Source organism: Zosterops lateralis (genome assembly GCF_965231275.1).
Source record: "Zosterops lateralis genome assembly, chromosome: 5".
NCBI classification, from domain to species: Eukaryota; Metazoa; Chordata; class Aves; order Passeriformes; family Zosteropidae; genus Zosterops; species Zosterops lateralis.
The window spans coordinates 46940323-46960085 of record NC_139766.1 but is presented as its reverse complement, the minus strand read 5'-3'; the positions used below and the strand labels follow the sequence as shown (position 1 = coordinate 46960085).

General features: G+C 39.6%; 1 protein-coding gene across 1 annotated transcript in view; it reads left to right on the top strand.

Annotated features, from left to right (window-relative positions):
- ENPEP (glutamyl aminopeptidase) overlaps window positions 1-19763 on the top strand; it is a 38350-nt gene that overhangs the window by 8454 nt on the left and 10133 nt on the right. Inside the window, exons 3-10 of the mRNA XM_083860989.1 lie at window positions 1476-1617; window positions 4467-4598; window positions 8688-8808; window positions 10967-11121; window positions 11743-11856; window positions 13476-13610; window positions 17749-17814; window positions 19214-19279. Coding sequence (XP_083717115.1) covers window positions 1476-1617; window positions 4467-4598; window positions 8688-8808; window positions 10967-11121; window positions 11743-11856; window positions 13476-13610; window positions 17749-17814; window positions 19214-19279 — 931 coding nt within the window. The remainder of the gene's footprint in view (window positions 1-1475; window positions 1618-4466; window positions 4599-8687; window positions 8809-10966; window positions 11122-11742; window positions 11857-13475; window positions 13611-17748; window positions 17815-19213; window positions 19280-19763) is intronic.

Genomic DNA, 19763 nt, shown 5'->3' with positions numbered 1-19763 from the left:
GGGTACTGCTGAGGTTTTTCACTCTTAGTGTCTGTCTGCTTCCACAAACATATGAGGATAGATGGATTATCACTTTATAAATCGACAGATATATCACCTTATCAGTCTGTAGGAACAAGACATAAATGTGTCAAAATATAGAGCAAATTTTTTTAACCAATAGCTGTGAAGCATTTCCCTGGAGGCTTGGCATTAACTTTATTGTGAAATAGCTCTCAAATCCTATGAAAAGTAGAGAGTGACAGCAAAGAATGTACCAAGCAAAAGAAACTCTATTGAGTCTGAAAGGTGAATGTTCATTATGCTTTCTGCCCATGAACCTTTGAGCTACTATTCTGAGGAACATGAATGGAGAGAACCCAGACATATTACCTGTGTCAGGCTTGTAAATGACCCTTGCTGCTACAAGTTCCTAATGACCAGTTTAGTATTTAACCGTCACAGGAAAATGCCAAGGGCAACAGAAACATTGAAAAATTGGTTGTCAAATGAGCTTGTAGGATTGCTGCAGACCTGTAATTTATGATGTACACTTTTAATTACTTTTCAGAAAGAAAAACTACCTTAATATAGTTGGAGCAGCTGTAGAAGTGCTGTCAGAAAATGCTTGACATTCCAGATTAATTGAAGGAGCATTTGTGATCCCTTTCACCATCAATCACTGGAGAATATGCTCTGCCACTGTGTGGGTCATTAATGGGGGAGCCTGATGTCACTGAGAGAAGCAAGCACAATATGAACACTCACAACCTTCACCTTCTGTTTTCACATGACCCCTATTGTCCTGCTCCTCCAGCTGGTTGCACATAACTGAGATGACTTTCTGACCCCCCTCAACACAGCTTGCATAGCATCAGTTACGTACTAGGATGTTCACCTGAACTTTCCATGCTTTCTCCAGGAGTTTCACTAATAGAGTCAGGGGACCACAGGAGCACCAGGAGAAAACTGTATGTGGTAAATGCAGAAAAAGAAACACACAAGTCTTTTGAGATTTATTGGCATTTACAAAATTTCAAGGTGTCGCTTCAGCAGATGTTCAAGACCTAATCCTAACATATGCTGTAGTGGGTAAACAACTCTTGGAGTGATTTATTCCTTTTATTCCTTTTAGGTGATATCCTCAATTCTTTATTTTAAGTGCATAAATCAATGGGAAAGCTCAGCAGGAGGGTCAGCAAAGTTTTCACTATGCATGAGAGGACATGCCTCTCTTATTGCCTGGCTTCTAAAAATATTTGATGATAAGCAAGTTGCATCAGCTTTTTGTTCTAAAACCTAGAGAATGTTGATGATAGACTGATTATGCAATGTCAACTCATGCATTTCTGATGTAACCTACTTTTGTGAATGGATAAATATGTATAAATATTTGTAGTTGAATTTAGTTTGTGAAACCATTAAAAAAAATGCTTGGAAATTGCAGACAAGATTTCAAAGCTATATAATGAAGTCTTGCCAATGTGTTGTTTCAGGAGCATTGCAGCTACTGATCATGAGCCAACAGATGCCCGGAAATCCTTTCCCTGCTTTGATGAGCCAAACAAAAAGGCAACTTACAACATATCCATCATCCATCAAAACGAATACCAAGCGCTTTCCAACATGCCGGTACAGGTATGTATTTCCCAACTGCTGCCTAAGTGGAACAGTTCTGTAGACCCACTGAAAGGTAGTGTGGGTTGCCAGGTTCTTGCATGTTCACAGGCTCTACCACTCAGGCACTGTAAAACTCATGGTTGGTAAATATTCCATGAACAGAAGTGGTTGGCTGGTCCGAGCATGAAGTGGTCCACCAGCACACAACATGGCAGCACAGAGTCAAATCCAATGCAAAAATGAAACAGATCTTTTGTTATTAGCCAGCTGGCCTTCTGTTCAGACATTCTAGGTGAGCATCCTCTGCTAACTATAAATAGATATTGGCAGGTTCTTCACTCAAACTGGATAGGCTTGGAGAATGACTACTCTGAAAGGCAGCTGCTTCCCAGACAGGAAGTCTAAAATAATCACTAAAACTGCATAATGGTCCAGAATAAGAATCTGCTGATCACAATTTAATGGTAAAGAATCCTGCTAATCAGAAAGACTAGGATTATTCTTTTTAATAATGGAGGATCTGAAACACCATCTGTCAGCTAATGGGTGTGGACATTTGTCATTCTGCCATGTCTCTAACTTCCTAAATAATCCATTTCTAGACATAATGTGTCAAATTCCCAATTTTGCATTAAATTCAATGGCATCAATTATCTACCTCTGGGCATTTTGGAAGAAGACTGTCTTTCAGATGAGAGAGTTTCTACTGAATAGTTCAATTGAATGTGTAATCTATTGTATAATTTCTACTAATAAGTTCTGAAGTGCCAAGTTAAAAAAAAAAAAAAAAAAAAAAAAAAAAAAAAAAAAGTAGCTTCCAGCCTCCAGGCTGTTGGCATTTGAATTTTTCCAATCACTCCCCCACTCAGAAAACAAAGGTCTGATTTTATTTAGAGTCCCCCAGACTTATTCTCCTAGCAATGCAGCTGAGATATCTATTACCAGCTGGTACAGATGCATCATACCCTTTGCGCATTTAAAGCTCTGACCCATTGTTATTAAAAATATTTCTATGATACCTAGAAGGTCACCAGGCACTTTAATGAACAACAGATAAAAGGAGATTGCTGTACCTTTCCTCACAGACCTCAGATAAGTGAGAGTACGACAAGGAAGTAAGGGGACAACACCGTATGTTATCAAGGTTTATTGCGTTTTGAGATTTACTTTACACCTTGACATGTGGACCTTGCCTCTATTATGGACCTACAATAATAAGCTTGCCAAGGGCTAACTACTGCTTCTTAATTGATTTGCTAAAATACAAGTACAGATAAGAAAATGTAGATTGTGCTGAATTCATATTGATGTTTGACTAAGGGATTATAGCAGGGCACTTCTTCATCTGGTCAAGGTCAGTAACTCTGGTCTTAGTAGTGAAAGAACTTTGGGAAACATCTTTTCCACAGATGGAAATGTAAGAGTTTGTAAATGCAAGGCACGTCATATGTGACATGTCCTGTAGTAGTTTGGGTGGTGTGGAGCTTTATAGTCAGCATGGCAAAATCAGATCAGCAGAATCAGAATCTTGTACATTTCATTTGCATTTTTCACTGGAGTTGAATTTCTTCAATTTTTTTTCCACTCAAGTCCTGACTTTGTTGAAATAACAAAAGATATCCAAATAGAGCCAAAATGGGTAAAATAATGGAAAATTAGATTGTGAATACCTTTTCAAAAAGGGTTATGAATATATTTGTGACTAGATGTTTTTGCTCATGGAATCATATTACCTGTAACATTAGGGTGCTTTATTTATATTGTGTTTATAACAAACAAATCTCACGAATCACTGTATTTCTATAAGGCTAATGTCTTTTATATGCTTTTGGCTCTTGTTCTATTTAAGTTAACCATCCAGTCAGAAGCATAAAAATTTTCAGACTACAGCAGATAAGGAATAGAAGAAATATGTGTTTAGAATAAAATCGTAGAATAAGCTGAGCTGTAAGGGACCCATCAAGATCATCAAGTCCAACTCCTGGCCCTGTGCAGGACACCCCAAGAGTCACATCATATCGCTGAGAGCATTGTCCAGATGCTTCTGGAATTTTGTCAGGCTTGGTGCTGTGACTACTTTCCTGGCAAGCCTGTTCCAGTTCCCAACCACCCTCTGGGTGAAAAACCTTTTTTTAAAATCAAACCTAAACCTCCCCTGACTCAACTTCACGCCATTTCCTTGAGTCCTGTCACTGGTCATGGGAAAGAAGAGCTCAGTGTCTACCCCTTCCTATTAAGTGTTGTCAGCAAACTTAGAGGAAAAACCGTCTGGGAAAATCAGGAATGTTTTTAAATTGATTTGCAAAATAAAAACTAGGATCAGCACTAAATTTTATGTATATTTGGGCAACCTGCAAATTAGCAGTGCTCATTTGTATTTGAATTAGGTTGGGATAGATTCATTAGACTGGTCTATATCCCAGGTAGCATCCCTGCACCAAGACTTAAATACATGGTGCATGTATTTAAGAGAGGGGAGAATTCAGTCTCTGCTGTGTCCAAAGTGATTTTTTCAATGCATCTATTTAAAGAACAAAACACAACATTACATCAGAAAACTCCTGTTGGCAAAATTTCTGTTCATGTGAATGATTTCAAACACCTGATGAAAATTAGAGCAAGGTAACTATTTACTGCCAGCAAAGTAAACTTATTTACTGCCAGAAAAGCAAAGTACAATTTCATGTAATGCAGAAGAAAAGTACCTTGTCTGTTCTCATGCCTTCAGCAATGAAATTCCAGAAGAGGTGGATCTGGAGAGGTGCTTTGTTCCTTCTATGCAGTTGCAGCCTTCATACAAATATTTTATTCTTATGCATCTGTTTGCAATTTCAAAAATCAATTTGATTATTTTTGCATTTCTGCAGGAAACTGTACAGATTAACAATGTCTGGAGCCGAACAACTTTTCAGAAGTCAGTCCCCATGAGCACTTACTTGGTATGCTTTGCGGTGCACCAGTTTGACTGGGTTGAGAGAAAATCTGAGAGTGGAATACCTGTAAGTCCTTCTGCAGCCTGAACGTGGTTCAGATATACCTTGATTTGCTTTTTTTCTTAACAATCTTTTTATACAAACAGGGACATAGTTTTCCCTTTCCTGTAGATTATTTTATGAATTCCCTTTCCTGTAGCCTATTTTATCAGATGAGGTGTTCACAGTGGTCCCTCTGACCTTGACTACATAGAGTGTTTCGCAGTCCTTCCCTGTCTCCCATCTTTGTGAGATCCCAGTTAGCATATGAGTAAGGAAGAGGAACATATTTTCCAAACTCATCCCTGAGTCGAGGCCCAGTGACTGAAGGAATGTACGTGTTAGGGCATACAGGAGAGTCACAGGCCATGAATACAAATACTTTATAGTTTTCTGTGGGTTAAAAAGAGTGAATTGCACTTGATGTTATTGCAGCCATTGACACATAGAATTACAGTGCTATATGCCATTATGTACTGGCTTGCTTTATTTTACAACAGTGGCAACAGGCAACTACTCAGTGTAAGTTCTGTAAAAATAAGTATAGAAGTGATAGTGTCTGCCTAAACTGGTGGATATTTGGTAGATCCCTTAATGAAGTGAATAGGTTTGAATCTGAATCTATTAAATTAAAATAGCTCCTTCATTTAGATACAACAAACAGGCAATCCATTTCTTGCTTAGATTCAAATCTCCTGAAGGTGTAGCTGATCAGGCCTAAAGAGATTGACAAGACACTATACTGAATCACAAACTGAAATCCAAAATACAACTTGCCTCTCAACGGAAACTCCTCATTTAGCCTAAACCTAGTTTGGGATACTCAACCTGCTTTTAATTGTTTCTTGGTTTAGATCTTTTTCTCATCTGATACAGAGAATGACCCCTAGGGTTGTATGCTCTTGCTTTTTCCTCTTTCTTTCGCCTCATGTAACACAGGGCCTTGTCATTCACATGAGCTGGCAGTGGTTTCCTCATTTTCTGGAGACAATGTCACGAATGGACAGGGAATCTAGAATCAACCCCTAGCCAGGTTACTGTTCCCTTAGCAAGTTAGCTCTTCCCTAGTTTCTTTAACTGAGAAAGCTCATCAAATCCTTCCCTACTGAAGGCTGTTCACTGATGTTAAAATCTGTCTTGTAGAAATCGCCAAAGTTCTGATTCAGCTCTTAGCAAAGACCCTGTCACAGCACTATGCTGAGGCCTCCCTCTGTGCTCTCGGTAGTGTCATGGTTTATGCTTGTATTATTACTTGACAAATAACTAAAGCTAAATTACACTTAGACAAGCAAATGGAGCCTAGTTTGAGATACAGACGTAATATTCTCAGTTCTCTGCTGTTTGGCTAAGCAATTCACAGGAGTGCATTTTTACAGCACCCAGTCACACAATTTTGTTAACCAATTGCCATTCAGCATAGCTGATCCACTCATTATCAGGGACAGGACTTTGACTACTCGGTCTCAATAGATACTCTCTAGAGTTCAGTTCCTTTAAAAATCAGAATTTGTCTAGATTTTTGTGCAGAACATGGTGCAGTAAGGAAAAAATGTACTGAAGAAGTGCGTAACACTGTTTTCTATGTGCAGAAGTTAAACATTCACTACTTGCCCATGCCACACTCCAGAGTATGGCCCTGAGGTCACTATTTGTTTTTTTTCCCAAGCAAAACAGTATAGCCCACAATGTTCCTGAATGGTTGTAGCTTTTCTAAATAGAAGGGAGTGTTCACTGAAACATGGTAATTAAAGTGTGTGTGTGTGTGTGTGTGTGTGTGTGTGTGTGTGTGTGTGTGTAGAAGCAGGGGTATTCATGTCAGTACAGAGGTTGCCTGAAGAAACATCTTCTAATTCAGGTCTAAGTTACTACATATTTTATTAAGTGATCACTAAACAATGTCTGAGGACTTGCCTGCACTAGAAAACTTGGGGTTTAATTGAGGTTAAAATCATAGCTTTCCTTTCTCTTAACATGGACATATTTTTACCAATATCAAATACATGCATAAGATCCATCCCTAAAAGTTATCTTTTCCCCAGGGAAACCAGACTATCTTTAGGGTTTTTAATCATATATAAAAAAAGATATTTTTCTAACCTTTCCAAGGCTTCATGTCCAAGAACTTAGAAGACCAGCTGAATAATGAGGTAATTAGATTCACCAACTACTGTAGAGAACATTCTATAGTTTTCTGTGTAGATTTCTATTAATAATTCCCTCATTCAACAGAAAGTATCCACTTGATCCATAAATTACGTTCATAAACAATGGCAAGACCATTCAGCTCACGACATAGTAAATAATTTAAAAACTCTGCCATTCATTCTGAAAGCCCTAACAAAGACATTCATGAAATCAGTGGTGGGAAATATGCCTACAGCTGGAAACAATGCTCCTGAGCTGATTACCTGTCAGGTACCAAATGTCTGGTTTGGAAAATCGCAGAGGAGATTATACAAATGAAACCCAAAGTCAGTTCTAGTGCAGGCTGAGGGTTTTGGAAACCATTAATATGTATCAGCCAGGGGACTGAAGACTGCTAAATGGGGTAAAGAGCTTACAGAAATGGAAATTGCAGCTTGTAATTGCAAACTGACCCTGGGGGAAATCCCCTGGCTGGAATGGATTCCCGATTAAATTTCATAAGCTTTTTTTTTGCTTTTGTTATTGGTTGTTTGTGGTGGGTTTGTTTTTTGTTGGTTTTTTTTTGGATTTTTTCAGCTTTATTTTTGACCACTTTCTCATCCTCCCCTCTCATTGCAGGAAGTGTAATTTATGGTATTGAAATCAATGTGTAGTCAGGCTCCAAAAGAGTTCTTGGAACAGACCAGCTCCTTTGCTCAGCTTGGGCCCTAAACTCCTGGCTGTAAGACAGCACTGAAGGAGTAAACAAGCCACACCAGGGTAGTCAGATGAATGTGTCCCATTCATAAGAGTCATGGAGCTGGTATAAACTAGAAAAAAAAAATAGAAAACTAAAACTAGAAACTTTACTCCATATAGAAATCTCTTATCCACACTGGAGATTTTCAGGGGCGTGGAAGAGAATAGCCTGCATACAGTTCCAGCAGGCTTTGGGACAAAGAGATTGAGGGAAAGACTCCCAAAAGACTCCATGAATTCTGAACTCAAACTTTGCCTTCACAATGTGAAGATAACTTCTCAAAAGGTTTTTTCAAGTTGCAGGCCTCCTCATCATGGGTATAGGTGCCATAAAGATTCTAGTCCTCCAGAGCTTGACAGCAATAGCCAAAGCAGTCCCAGGCACCAGACTTCAGGGATAGAAAGGCCAACATTCAACACATCACTTTTGCATTCATATATACAGGAGGAGCACAGAAATGTTCCCTCATCACACACAGGGCTACCAAAAGTGCCAGTTTTCCTAGACTTGCCTGGTCATAAAAGAGAGAATTGATTTTTGCCTATGATTACCTGGGGCAGCCCAAAAGGCACCAAAGCTGTGACTGAGTGGCTGTGTGACCCAAAGTCCTGGTCAAACAGCCACTCAACTTGTATAGACTAGCATGTCTGGGAAGGGTAACAGATCTAGTAAGTGCACTGTCTTTAGGAGGTTTGAGATCTTCAAACATACAAGGACAAGAGGAAACTATGATGATAGTACATAGGAAAGGTATGAACTTATAAATTAAGGTGCTATGGGCTTCAGACACATTTCAATACAGCTCCTGAAGATTGATCTGATGGGATCAGTCAAGATCAGTGAACTGCTCAGACCAAGGAGGTCCCCTTTGACTGTGCTTGCCCACGTTTCCTTCTTGAGAAAACCAGGCCATGGGGAAGTAGGGGCTGGTATGCAACAAGGCCCTGCTCCAGGCTTGGCCAAGGTGAGCTTCTGGACATGGGTCTTGCCTGTTTTACGATTCAGTCAAACAGTGGAAAGTGTGCACATGTTGACTTGGTCTCTCATATGTCCAACACTTTAAAAACTTTGTTGAAGAAACGTGATAGGGTGAACACCTGATTTCGGTGTTCAGGCCAGTCTCAGAGAAAACCTGCAGTGTTATTGATATGCATGCTAAATGCCTTTTCAGTGCTTGACACTTGATTCCTTTTAACTGAAATCTTTTCTAATTGTCTCTCTTTATTTTACAGCTGAGAGTTTACGCCCAGCCACAGCAAATACACACGGCAGAATATGCAGCAAATGTCACAAAAATTGCATTCGACTTCTTTGAAAAGTACTTTAATTTGAGCTACTCTCTTCCAAAACTGGGTGATTATTGGCATTTACATTTTTAATTTGTTAATTCAGTGTCATGGTTGTGTTGTTCCTACAGATCTCTGTGCTTTGGTGGAAAGCAGCATGAAAGCATTTTGTTACTAACTGCTGATACTATGTCAGGATGTTTTAAAACTGTACCAGTGTAGTTCAAGATGTTTCTGAATGTCATGATGGATGAGTTATCTCAGTCACTGTTTAGTTACCAGTTCTCAGTTCTCACAGTTCAGTTTCCTGAACTGAAGAACTGGTCCTGGCATGTTTATTTTAAAGCGTCTTGTGGAAAACCAAGACAAGCATTGGTGTCATCTGCCAAGGACCATCATGAGTTAAAACAGAGCCAGAAGTTTCAGAAAAATATGTACCACTTCCATGTGAACTTCTGGACAAAATTCAGCAGTGAGATAAGTGAAGACATAAACTGCCAGAGAGTATGTCATATTATTTATTAACCTTAGTGCAAAGTGGGTGTGTATCCACTTCTTAGAAAGATGAATGTGGTCCAGCATATAATTTTTAGTTTCTACTGCTGAGCTAAAGATCTGAGACTAAATAAAAGTGGACACACTCTCAAATTTTGCCCATGGTTACAAAACAAGCAAAGAGAAGGTAGTGCATTTGGGCATCCTTTAGATTGGAATATCTGGACTCTGGATCTGATTCATGCAGTTTTACATGCACAATAATCAAGCTGGAAATACAATCAGAGTTTTGGAAATTCTCCCTCCTAAGACCTTCAAAGAGGTAATTCAGTTAGGTTCATGAACTTGAAAGGATGGAAAAATACTAGCTGCAAACAAGTTAAGACAATATGGGGGGGGGGGGGGGGCAAATCCTCAAAACTTTGAAGACAATTAATAATGCTGTGCAAACCTTTTGTTGGATATTTGTACCTGTACCTATCAGGCTGACCTATATTACTTTAACAAAAGACTTTTACCTCCTCCTCACAAAACAACACCTGAGTTTACTGTAAATATGTTTGCATTTCAATGACAACTGGATTAGAGAAACCAGTACAATATGTTGTTCTTTCACACATTGGTCCCCAGTAATAATAGGTACTATATCTCACCTGTGCTTTATATTCAAACTTTCACTGTCATGAAAGCCTGATGACTTTGCCACGGCAGCATCTGGATAAAGGTCTGTCTGTGTGACAGGATGGACTGGTATCTTCAGGTCAGCAGTGTCACAGGATAGATACTTTTGTAGATTCTATACTGGTTTTCCCAAAATATCTATTTGTTGGATCACTAACCTTGACTTGCCATGTTGTTCCCTCATTATTAGAAGTTATCCAGGTCAAACCTGATGAATCAGATGTTTCTGCATAATTGTTTGTTTAAATGGTGTATTTCACATTGATTTATGTCTTCTGGCATTACCTCTCTCCTTATCTCCTCATTTTGGCTGTCATTGAAGCCCTTGCCAAACTATCAGCTTTGATTCTGTAATCAAGATGTTTAAAATAAGTAATTCCTATCTTCTGTTGGAGTGGGGTGAGGGGTTTTCATTCTATTCAGTTTTAAACCCATCTGTACTTTTTCACTAACCCACATAGAAAGCCTGTGGTCATTATTTGCAGAAGAAAATGCCAGTTCAATTGAGTCTGCAATTCTCATTTAAAGCTGTATTGATTACTGACCATAAATTAGTGACCCCCACAAATTGCCAGGCATAGAAACAGATGTTGTTCACTGCATGGGGGATTTACTTCAGTTAACATGTCAATAAATATTTTTAATACAACAGTGTGACAAACAATGTCATGCCTCATTATTCTACAAATAGTTTCAGGAGGTTTACTGGCTACAGCACATCCCCAGACAATAGTATTAATTTCTGGAGCCAAAATTAAGTAATGTATGATATGCACATTCCCAGGAGATGGCATAGCATCACCTCCCAGGACAGATCCTCAGCAAGTGCAACTGATTCTACCTCTGCTAATCTCAGCAGAGCCAGGGCACTTGCTATCAGCTGCTTTAGGCCAGTTCTCTTCTTGAACACAGATCACAGCCCCTCAGTCCACAGTAGTAAGCTAGAATCACAAATGGTAAGCAAAACAGACTGTAAATACACAGAGAGTGCTCAAGCTAATTGATTTAAAAGATACAGTGGTAATCGTTGTCTCTTTCTTTTAATGCAGATAAAATAGCTATTCCAGATTTTGGGACAGGTGCTATGGAGAACTGGGGGCTGATTACATACCGAGAAACAAACCTGCTGTATGATCCTCAGGAGTCAGCCACATCCAACAAACAGAGAGTAGCTGCTGTGATTGCTCATGAGCTCGTTCATCAGGTATATTTTAGTACTTGACTCACTTTTACAGTGTTTCAAATATATAGTCACTACATTTTAATCTTGAAAATATTGTCATTAACTTCATCTCAGGATCTTCGATATGTGCTCAACACCTGACTGTAAAATATGTTAAAACAGATCCCCATTAGAGCTTCAAGATACCATGACTAGTGCCTTGGAATTTTTCTCAGGAAGTTAGATGCTTGAGCCCAGATTGTCAGTCAGTTTATTAAAATCTCTCTAAAATGTCTTAGAGAAACTAATTTACATGTGTGTGCAGATGTCTCTTTTGGGCCAGGAAACAGGGACAGTTATACACTGTGGAGGCTGTCTGAAAACATCTCCTTAAAAGCATAAATCATCAATTCAAGAGGAAGAAACTAAAAATATTTCCAGTGGCACATGAATCATTAGCAATCTCCCGAGTAATTTTATAATAAAAGTGATGTTTTAACACAAGGCAAAGCCTTCATTCCTATTTAAACCCTAGAATTACAATAATTTTCATCTGGCAGCAGGAAAAAAGTAAGCAAAATAATGTTCTATATGCAGATGTGAGATACTGAAATATACATGTACTATTTATCTAAACCTACTTCTTTATGTTCATAATTGTAGTGGTTTGGAAATATTGTAACCATGGACTGGTGGGATGACTTGTGGTTAAATGAAGGATTTGCCAGTTATTTTGAGTTCCTGGGAGCAAATGAAGCAGAACCAGAATGGCAAATGGTAATTATTTCTACCTAGTGGTGTGTTGGTGGGGCTGGGAGGAACATTTTGGAGGGAGTAAAATTTAGACAAGGATGATGAAGACTTAAAGTATATTTATAGAAAACTAACATAGTGTGGTGGAACATAAAGAAAAAAGTTGGTTTAAGTTTTTCACCTACCTATGTTATGGTCTGAAACTAGTCAAGGTAAACTTTATGAAGTTTTAGTCTGGAGGGAAGAGTCATTCCTTTTAAACAAGTGAATCAAGTGTTGGGTTATTATGGCAAAAAACACCTAGGTGTGTTCTGGACAGAGACTTAACAGTTTTGCAGGGTTGCTTAAAGGTCTAATTCTGAAAGATGGAGATATTCCTGTATTTATTTAGTTGGGCTGTACTCTTTTCATGGGACTTAAGATCATTATTTGATCTGGTAAGGGTTGGGAACCTGGGCCTGTCTCCACAGCTTGGGCTATTATCAAGGAAAATACTGGATTCCCATTCAGCTTCTGCCAGCATTCTAAGTGTCATTTCAAATCCTCTAACTCAGACAATCTCTATTCTGTACAGTGCAAAAATAGGTAGTGACAGTGTGCTAACAGTGCCAACTCCAGATGCTTTAAGGGTGTTGCAAAGAAGTTAGCCTTAAATATGCATTATACTCTGTACAAATATAGGGAGTTTTCTTGCTCCTTCCTTCCTCTCCTCCCAAATAGATGTGATGGCACATAGCATGCATATTTTCCCCAGCTGTCCAGGTGTAACAAGGTTCTGGATGCTAAGACATATACAACATATGCCAGTGGAAGGGAGCAGAATAGGTTTTGCATAGGTCGAACCTATTGAAATCTACTATCTTCTGAGCCTAATGACTTTAGAAGCAGGCAGTGCCTACTTGCTGCTTTCCCTGCCTCTCTCCCTGTGGAGATGCTAAGAACAAAATAATTTCCTGGATCACTATTACACTTTAAAGTAGATCTGTGGTCCTAACTATGTAAAAAATTTTCTAATTATTGAGTTTAAAATTTAAAAGACCTTTTTTTATCTGGATTCTATGTTCATCTAAGATCTAAGATATTTCAATGTTATCCTAGTGAATATTAGAAGAGGAAAGCTAAATTGAATTTTAGTCTTTTTTTGGTCAATATTGATTAGGAAATAAGGGGATTTTGACTGCTGGCTACTTAATATTTTTTTAAAAAATTCAAATCAATGTAAGAAAATATTATAAGCCTTGGGATGAGGAACACTACTTCCTTCTTCCCTCCCTCTCTTCCTACCCAAGTCCTCTTTTGTGAGAGGAGACCATAATGCTTTGTAAATATTGTCACACTTCTGAAATTGGTAACACAGGCTACTCTTTCTGCCTACTGGGGGCGAGGGAGGGCAGGACGGGTGTGTCTGTGTTATGATACACACAGGAAAACAGGATCTGTGGAAGGCAGTTTATCTTAGTTAAGGAAAAATTGTATCCTTCCTCTCTCAGATGTAAAGCAAGAGTTTGCAAGTCCTTCTTTAGAGGGCATGAAATTTTGTTCTATTTCAAATTGCCTAGAGAAGTTGATGTTCAAGCTACTTCTTTGAGAAGTAGGCATATACTCCTGCCTTTGTTTCTATTGTAATGTCTTCTCTTTCTCAGCTTGAACAGGTTTTAATTGATGATGTGCTTCCTGTACTGAAGGATGACTCTTTGCTGTCTTCCCATCCAATTGTAGTCGATGTGTCATCTCCAGCCGAAATCACCTCTGTTTTTGATGGGATATCCTACAGTAAGGTAGGATATTCTCCTGTTGTGACTTTGCATGCAAACAAAGTGGCAACTTTGGAGAGGAGATAAAAGTCAGGGGTGCTCATAATCAGGACTCCTAATTTCACCTGGACTGTGTCTGTGCAGGTCTTTGTTCTGAGACATTTCCAGATCCTGTCAGTGACGATGCAGTTAAAAGCAGCTGTGAGAGGAGCACTGCAGCCAAAGCCTTGCCAGCCACTGACACTATGCAGGCCTGCTCACAGCATGCAGTAATGCAGGCAAAGCACAGTGTCACCAGCCTCTGCCACAGGAGTGTTGGGCTTAAAATTAAACTAAACCTGGTACTAAGCACATCCCTCTCCCATCACCTCATGCTGATGCAGCCCAGTTATGTCAAGTGTCATAATCTAACACGAGGGCAGAGGAGGCAGGGCAGATGTCCAGGTATCCTTTCTGTCACTTCTCCATCACACTTGTAGGCCAGTATAACTTCTGGTTTGAGGAAGCAAGCCAGGGAACAAAGCAGTGAAAACAGGAAAGTGACTTTATCTCAAGTTGCTTACAGTATCCCAGCCACCAAAAAAACCTCAGCAAAGATGGGTTACACCAGCCTCTACTGGCATTGGCCTAAAGTGGGAGATAAGTTAGCTCACATTCCACTGAAAGTTGTGGAGCTCAGGAGTGCATTGGAGTACAGTAGTCTGCAGCCCAGGAGGTGGTAGCAGACACTCCATTAAGTATTTGACAAGATTTTTACTAATCCCATCCCAGTCAGTGGCAGTGAGGACCTGTGCCTGTAAAGACTCCTTAAGGAGCTAGCTGGAGGAATACTTTGGGTCTGCCTGAGCAGAGAAACACTGGAATGCTGGAGTCATCCAAGTCAAAGTCATCAAAGCTGGAGTCTCTGTTGTGTCCAGGGCACACAGAGGCCTTTGGGAGCCCACGCCTCTGGTGGTACTTGCTGTGATGGGCAGCAGACCAGAGCTCAGCACTTGTGGGAAATTGCTGTGAGGTCCAGAGCCTGTGGGACACCAGCAGCCATGCTGAGGATCATCACTTTGAAGACCCAGCCTAGGGGGCTGAGGCCAGCTCATCTCCCTCCATATTTTATGTAGCCAAAGCCACTTTGTCCTTAGACAAGCCTTAGACATGGAACAAAGCAGGTGTCCCTTCTTGTCTAACCAGGGAGTCTCTTGGCTCAAGGGCCCCAGCAACACTGCTCCCTCCAGTTGTTTTCTGCAGTGCATCAAGAGAAGAGCCCAAAGAAGCACAGGAGAAAACACTCTTGTCACTCCTGTACTCAACCAGCTATTTCCCATGCTGCTTCTGAACCTGATACACCATATTTTTATTGGCAGCTTCTTGTATGACTCTTGTCAGTGTCCCCTATCTGATGCCATAACATGCTTCCATTAAACACACAAAATCCATCAATAGTAAATACTGCTTGTTGCTTCCCCTCCAAGCTCCCATTATCAGCTAAACATCAAGTATATATTGCATTGACTTTAGCTTTAGCTGTGCTACAGTCTGTAACTGTAGATACTGCTTTTATTAGCTAGACTTGATCCATCCATTTCCATCAGTTTTCTGTTTTCAATTGTTAAATCCTCTATCCAACAATACAACCAGTATTTATTGCATCATAAATGCCTCACAGTCAAACCATAAACCATGTAAAAACCTGCATTGTGTAACACTGTTTTTAAATCAAACTAACAAAAGTCACGAAATATACAGAGCTAAATCAAATACTCTGGATCAAAATGTATTTTAGTGGTGAGCTAAGCAAGAGACATACTTTTGCAGGCTCTGTAAAAACAATGGAGAAAAAAATCCTAGCTTTTACTCATCTCTTTGTGCCTAGATAATTGCTACATGAACTCATTTTTTAAAGCAAAAACACTTGAGGACTTGTGCATTGTTTGGGAACAGTTTGCTTGGGATATAATTTGGCTTGGGTTATAATTTGGCTTGAAAGAGAAAGTCTTTGCGTAGATTTAGCTCAAATTACTGTTGGTATTTATATATAAATGCGTGACAAAATTAGCTTGTTTCTTTTTGGCTTTATTTTGGCTTCTCTTTTGCATTTTTCTTTTAAAAACAATCTTCTCATGATAATATTCATCACTAAACAAATAAAGCATAATTTGGAATGCTCTCTGTTAGTCTTACCAGAACAACCAGAGAGCTTATCCAATCCTAAGACCCTAATGAAGTGCCTAAGGGTCTATGGAGTGATTGCAGCGTATTCTGTATGAGATCCTCTAACTGCTGTGTGATTGGTAGGGCATTATATGACTAGGAAAGCTCTACTAGAGTAGAGCTGGAGAATAAACAATTAATGTACATAATTGTTTTAATCTGCTTTTTAAAAGTATTTGCATATCGTCTCTTTCCTGGTTGAATCCTCTCTCTTATTTTGAAAGGTTTTATTAAAGTAACAATGATTTTTTTTGAAATAAGTTCTGTTAGAAATTTGCTCTTGGACCCCCACATTTTTGGAACTTCCCAGCTACAGAAGTTTAGGATTCATCTTCCACATTTCTGCCACAAAATTCATGTCCCGTATTTGGCAATTACTATGAAATTATGTGGGTGTTGATAAAAGACTCCTCCCTATACCCCCATCAGAGAATGTCAGCTAGTCAAATTAAGGTCACTTTTCCTGAGCCTCCCAAAATAGTTGTAAGAAAGGAAAGTTATTAAAATACTGGCGTTCCTCTAATCAGTGATTTTTGTTAGGATGAGTTTTTCCTCAAGCACACTCCATCATGGACTACAGAGGAATTACAAGAGATGGGGGAAGAGACTGAAAAACAATAGTAGAAGGTGCAAGTGACTAACTGTGCATTACAATTTACAGCAAAAGAAGTCTCCACTGTTACCAAACACATGTAGAAGTGTGTATTTCTACTTTGGCTTTTAGTATAAATGGCAGGGGATGGTTTATGAGAGGTGAAATCAGATAAGAAGTGGCTGAGAGACAAAGCTGAGGAACTGAGGTTCCCTAGTGCACGCTCATGGCCTTAGGATCACTCTTGATCATTAAGCAGCCTTATGATTACCACTAATGGATATTCATTCTAAAGGTACTGAACTGGTTTTGAACATATTCCATGGCAAACACATCAGAATTCTGTATTGGAAAACAGTAATCTGCTGACCACCTTGACTCTCCAACGATAGCCTGGAAAGCAGTTTGAGGCATATCTGTTCAAACAGTCCCTCTGGCATGACTCATCTAGTCATTATTCTCAGGCATATAAATAGAGGAAAAAGGTTTTACTGAGAATTCAGATAATATTCTTGTTTTCATGGGGCAACTGGGTTTTAAAATTGTTCATAGCATTAGGCTCTCAACTGCCCCTTGATTTAGCTCAGAAAATGAAAACATGCTAATCCTAAAATTGTATTTTGCATCTTAGATTGAGTTTGCAGTCCTTTTCTTTTTCCTCATCATTTTGTGTACACTCTGTTTTTTGTTCCACACGGCTCTTCTACTTTTCTCTCCTGTCTTTCTCTGGTTTCTTTCTTCTTTCAAAGTCCTAATTGTTTGGGGGTTTTTTGGTGACACTCAAGTTAGTAACTTCTCTGGTCCCAATTTTACCCCGCTTCAGAGGCCAGAGCTCTTACAGTAAATCTCATTTCTTATCTTGAGATACATACTCAAACTGTAAAGCCTCAGACTTGCAGCATTTTTAAAATTCCCTTCCTGTTTTGTGTTCTTCTGAAGTCACTGCCTCTCTCAAGCTGTTCCTCTGACAGGTAGTCCCGAGCTGCCTTCACCCATCCTGTTCAACACAAAACAGGGAGCCCTGCTCACACAAACTAGTAGAGTGGCAGGACAGTAACCTGCAGCAGCAGGGCTCAGGAGCTGAACACAGAAACAAGTGTCTAATTACAACTAAGGACTGATTCTCACATCCAGATTTAAGCTCCACCAGGTAGGCATGCCATCCCACAAAGGCAGTAGAAAATCCACTTCCTTAGTCTGATTTTTATTTTTGCCTTATAAAATACTTATATAATACTTATAAAATACCTGTAATACTTATATATTATAAAATACTTATAACATTCCCATGTTGCCTTTTAGATGAATGGTAATCACTGTTAGAGCAGTATGGATTGACCTTCTCCCCTTTCTCTTTGTCTTCAGGGTGCATCGATCCTCAGAATGATTCAAGACTGGATTACACCAGAGCTCTTCCAGAAAGGCTGTCAGGTAAAGGTGGCACCAAAACCCACCAGACATACAGCCCACCTTCATGTGACAGTAGAAAAGCCATTATTCAGAAAGTGAATATCAGAAATCCTGGTATTGGTAGCAAAAGTATTTAGAGCATTTCAGTACTTAGTGGACAACATGTAGGTGAGGAAGTTCCATTCTCCCACAGAAGGAGGAATGTGAACTGCATAAAGATTTGATAGCCAGACCGAGAGGACCTAAATTCCAGACAGCTTTTAATGGAAAAACTTCCTCTACCCCACTGTTATCCTATTGTCAGCTGGAATCCCCTCATTCTGCTGTAAAGTGTGTCTGCAGCTTCCTATGGCCAGGATGCTGCAACCCACACAAGGCTGCTAGGTAGGGACACTCTTAGAGGCATAGGCTCATCGGTGCCCTGATGCAGGGACACCCAGCCCTAGAAATTCAAGGTGATAGGGAGAAGAAAAGGGATATATCGCACAGTTCATAGTCCTTTCTTGTGGACAAAAAACGTGGTGCTACAAAATGACAAAATGGGAGAAAGGAGCCATACCAGAAGGAGAAATGTCTATCCTTTATTGTGAACAGATATTGGTAATGAGTTATAGTGCAGGCTTACCACATTTGTTCTTACTTCTCTCTCTCGTGAAGAGCACATTTATGGGCTGCTACAAGATAGTTGTATTTTCCTGTATTTTGCTTTTCATATATTCAATCAGAAGAGCTACTCAAGATGGGAAAATACAGTCACCTTGTCCCCAAAAGCCTGACCCTCCCTTCTGCTCAGAGCCTTCAAGAGCACTAACATAGGCAGCTGTGGCCAACAGCGAAACAAACAGCACCATCTACTGACTGAATACCACCAAGAGGAGGTGGCGGGGTAGGAAAACACCCGCCAAGCAGCCAGGGAAGACACAGGATGGGAATAAGGTTTAGGCGTTGCAAACCCTTCGCTGAGCACCATTACTCTTTGTAACAATCATTTTGAACAAAACTTAGAGGTGACTTGAATTTCCTACTTCCACTCTGAGTCCAGAGAGTAGTGAAATCTCATGAAATATCTTTCTCCTGCTAAATAACCTCTTACATTAGCCAGAAATTTGCAACAGGGTATAATGGTGCCCATTTAAACAAAACACAAAGAACTGTTCAAGTACAATTTTATTTCTCACTAACAAGCCACCTGAAAATGCTGACTTTTGGTGTTAATTTGATGCACTGGACAGCAAAGGAATTTCATCCACTGAATACTGATCCATTTAATCTCCCACTCACAGTACTGCCACCCATGTGTGGATACTCTGTGCAACTGAGAGGTACTCTCTGTATCCTTGTACAACTGAATATGTGTATTGTTTTCATAGGAAAAGAAGAAATACTGGTAGTATTTTCACAATCTTCCATATCTCTCTAGGCGTATTTGAAGAAATACCATTTCCAGAATGCTAAGACAGAACAATTTTGGGAAGCTTTGGAAGAGGTATGTTTTGCATCCACTCAAACCCTTGCTAATAAATGTTTCATATCTCACCCACTGATTCCAGTTTCTCAAACTTCTAATATTCTGTAGCTCATGGAGATGAGTCAATGGGAGATCATAAGCTAGGAAACAACCTGCTACTGAAACATTCCCCCTGCAACTCAAAGTCATTTCATTCATGAAAACATCTCTCATCCACCATACACATTCACCCTGTACTGTCTCTTTTCTCTATCCAGATTCAGGTGTTTGAAACCTCTCGGTAGTATCAATTCCCAAGTAATTTTGATGCTTATCTTCCTCTCTAGCTTCTGAGTCCCCGCTGGGTCATCATCTGTGCCACCATTTTCTGATCTTTCCTGTTCCTTGAGGCTGGCCTATTTTTTTTTTTTTTCTATCTATCTATCTCATTACCCCCCATTACACTTGCATACTGCCAGGTTCTTCCCTGATATTATTTCCTTCTCTTCCAGCCCTGTGGACA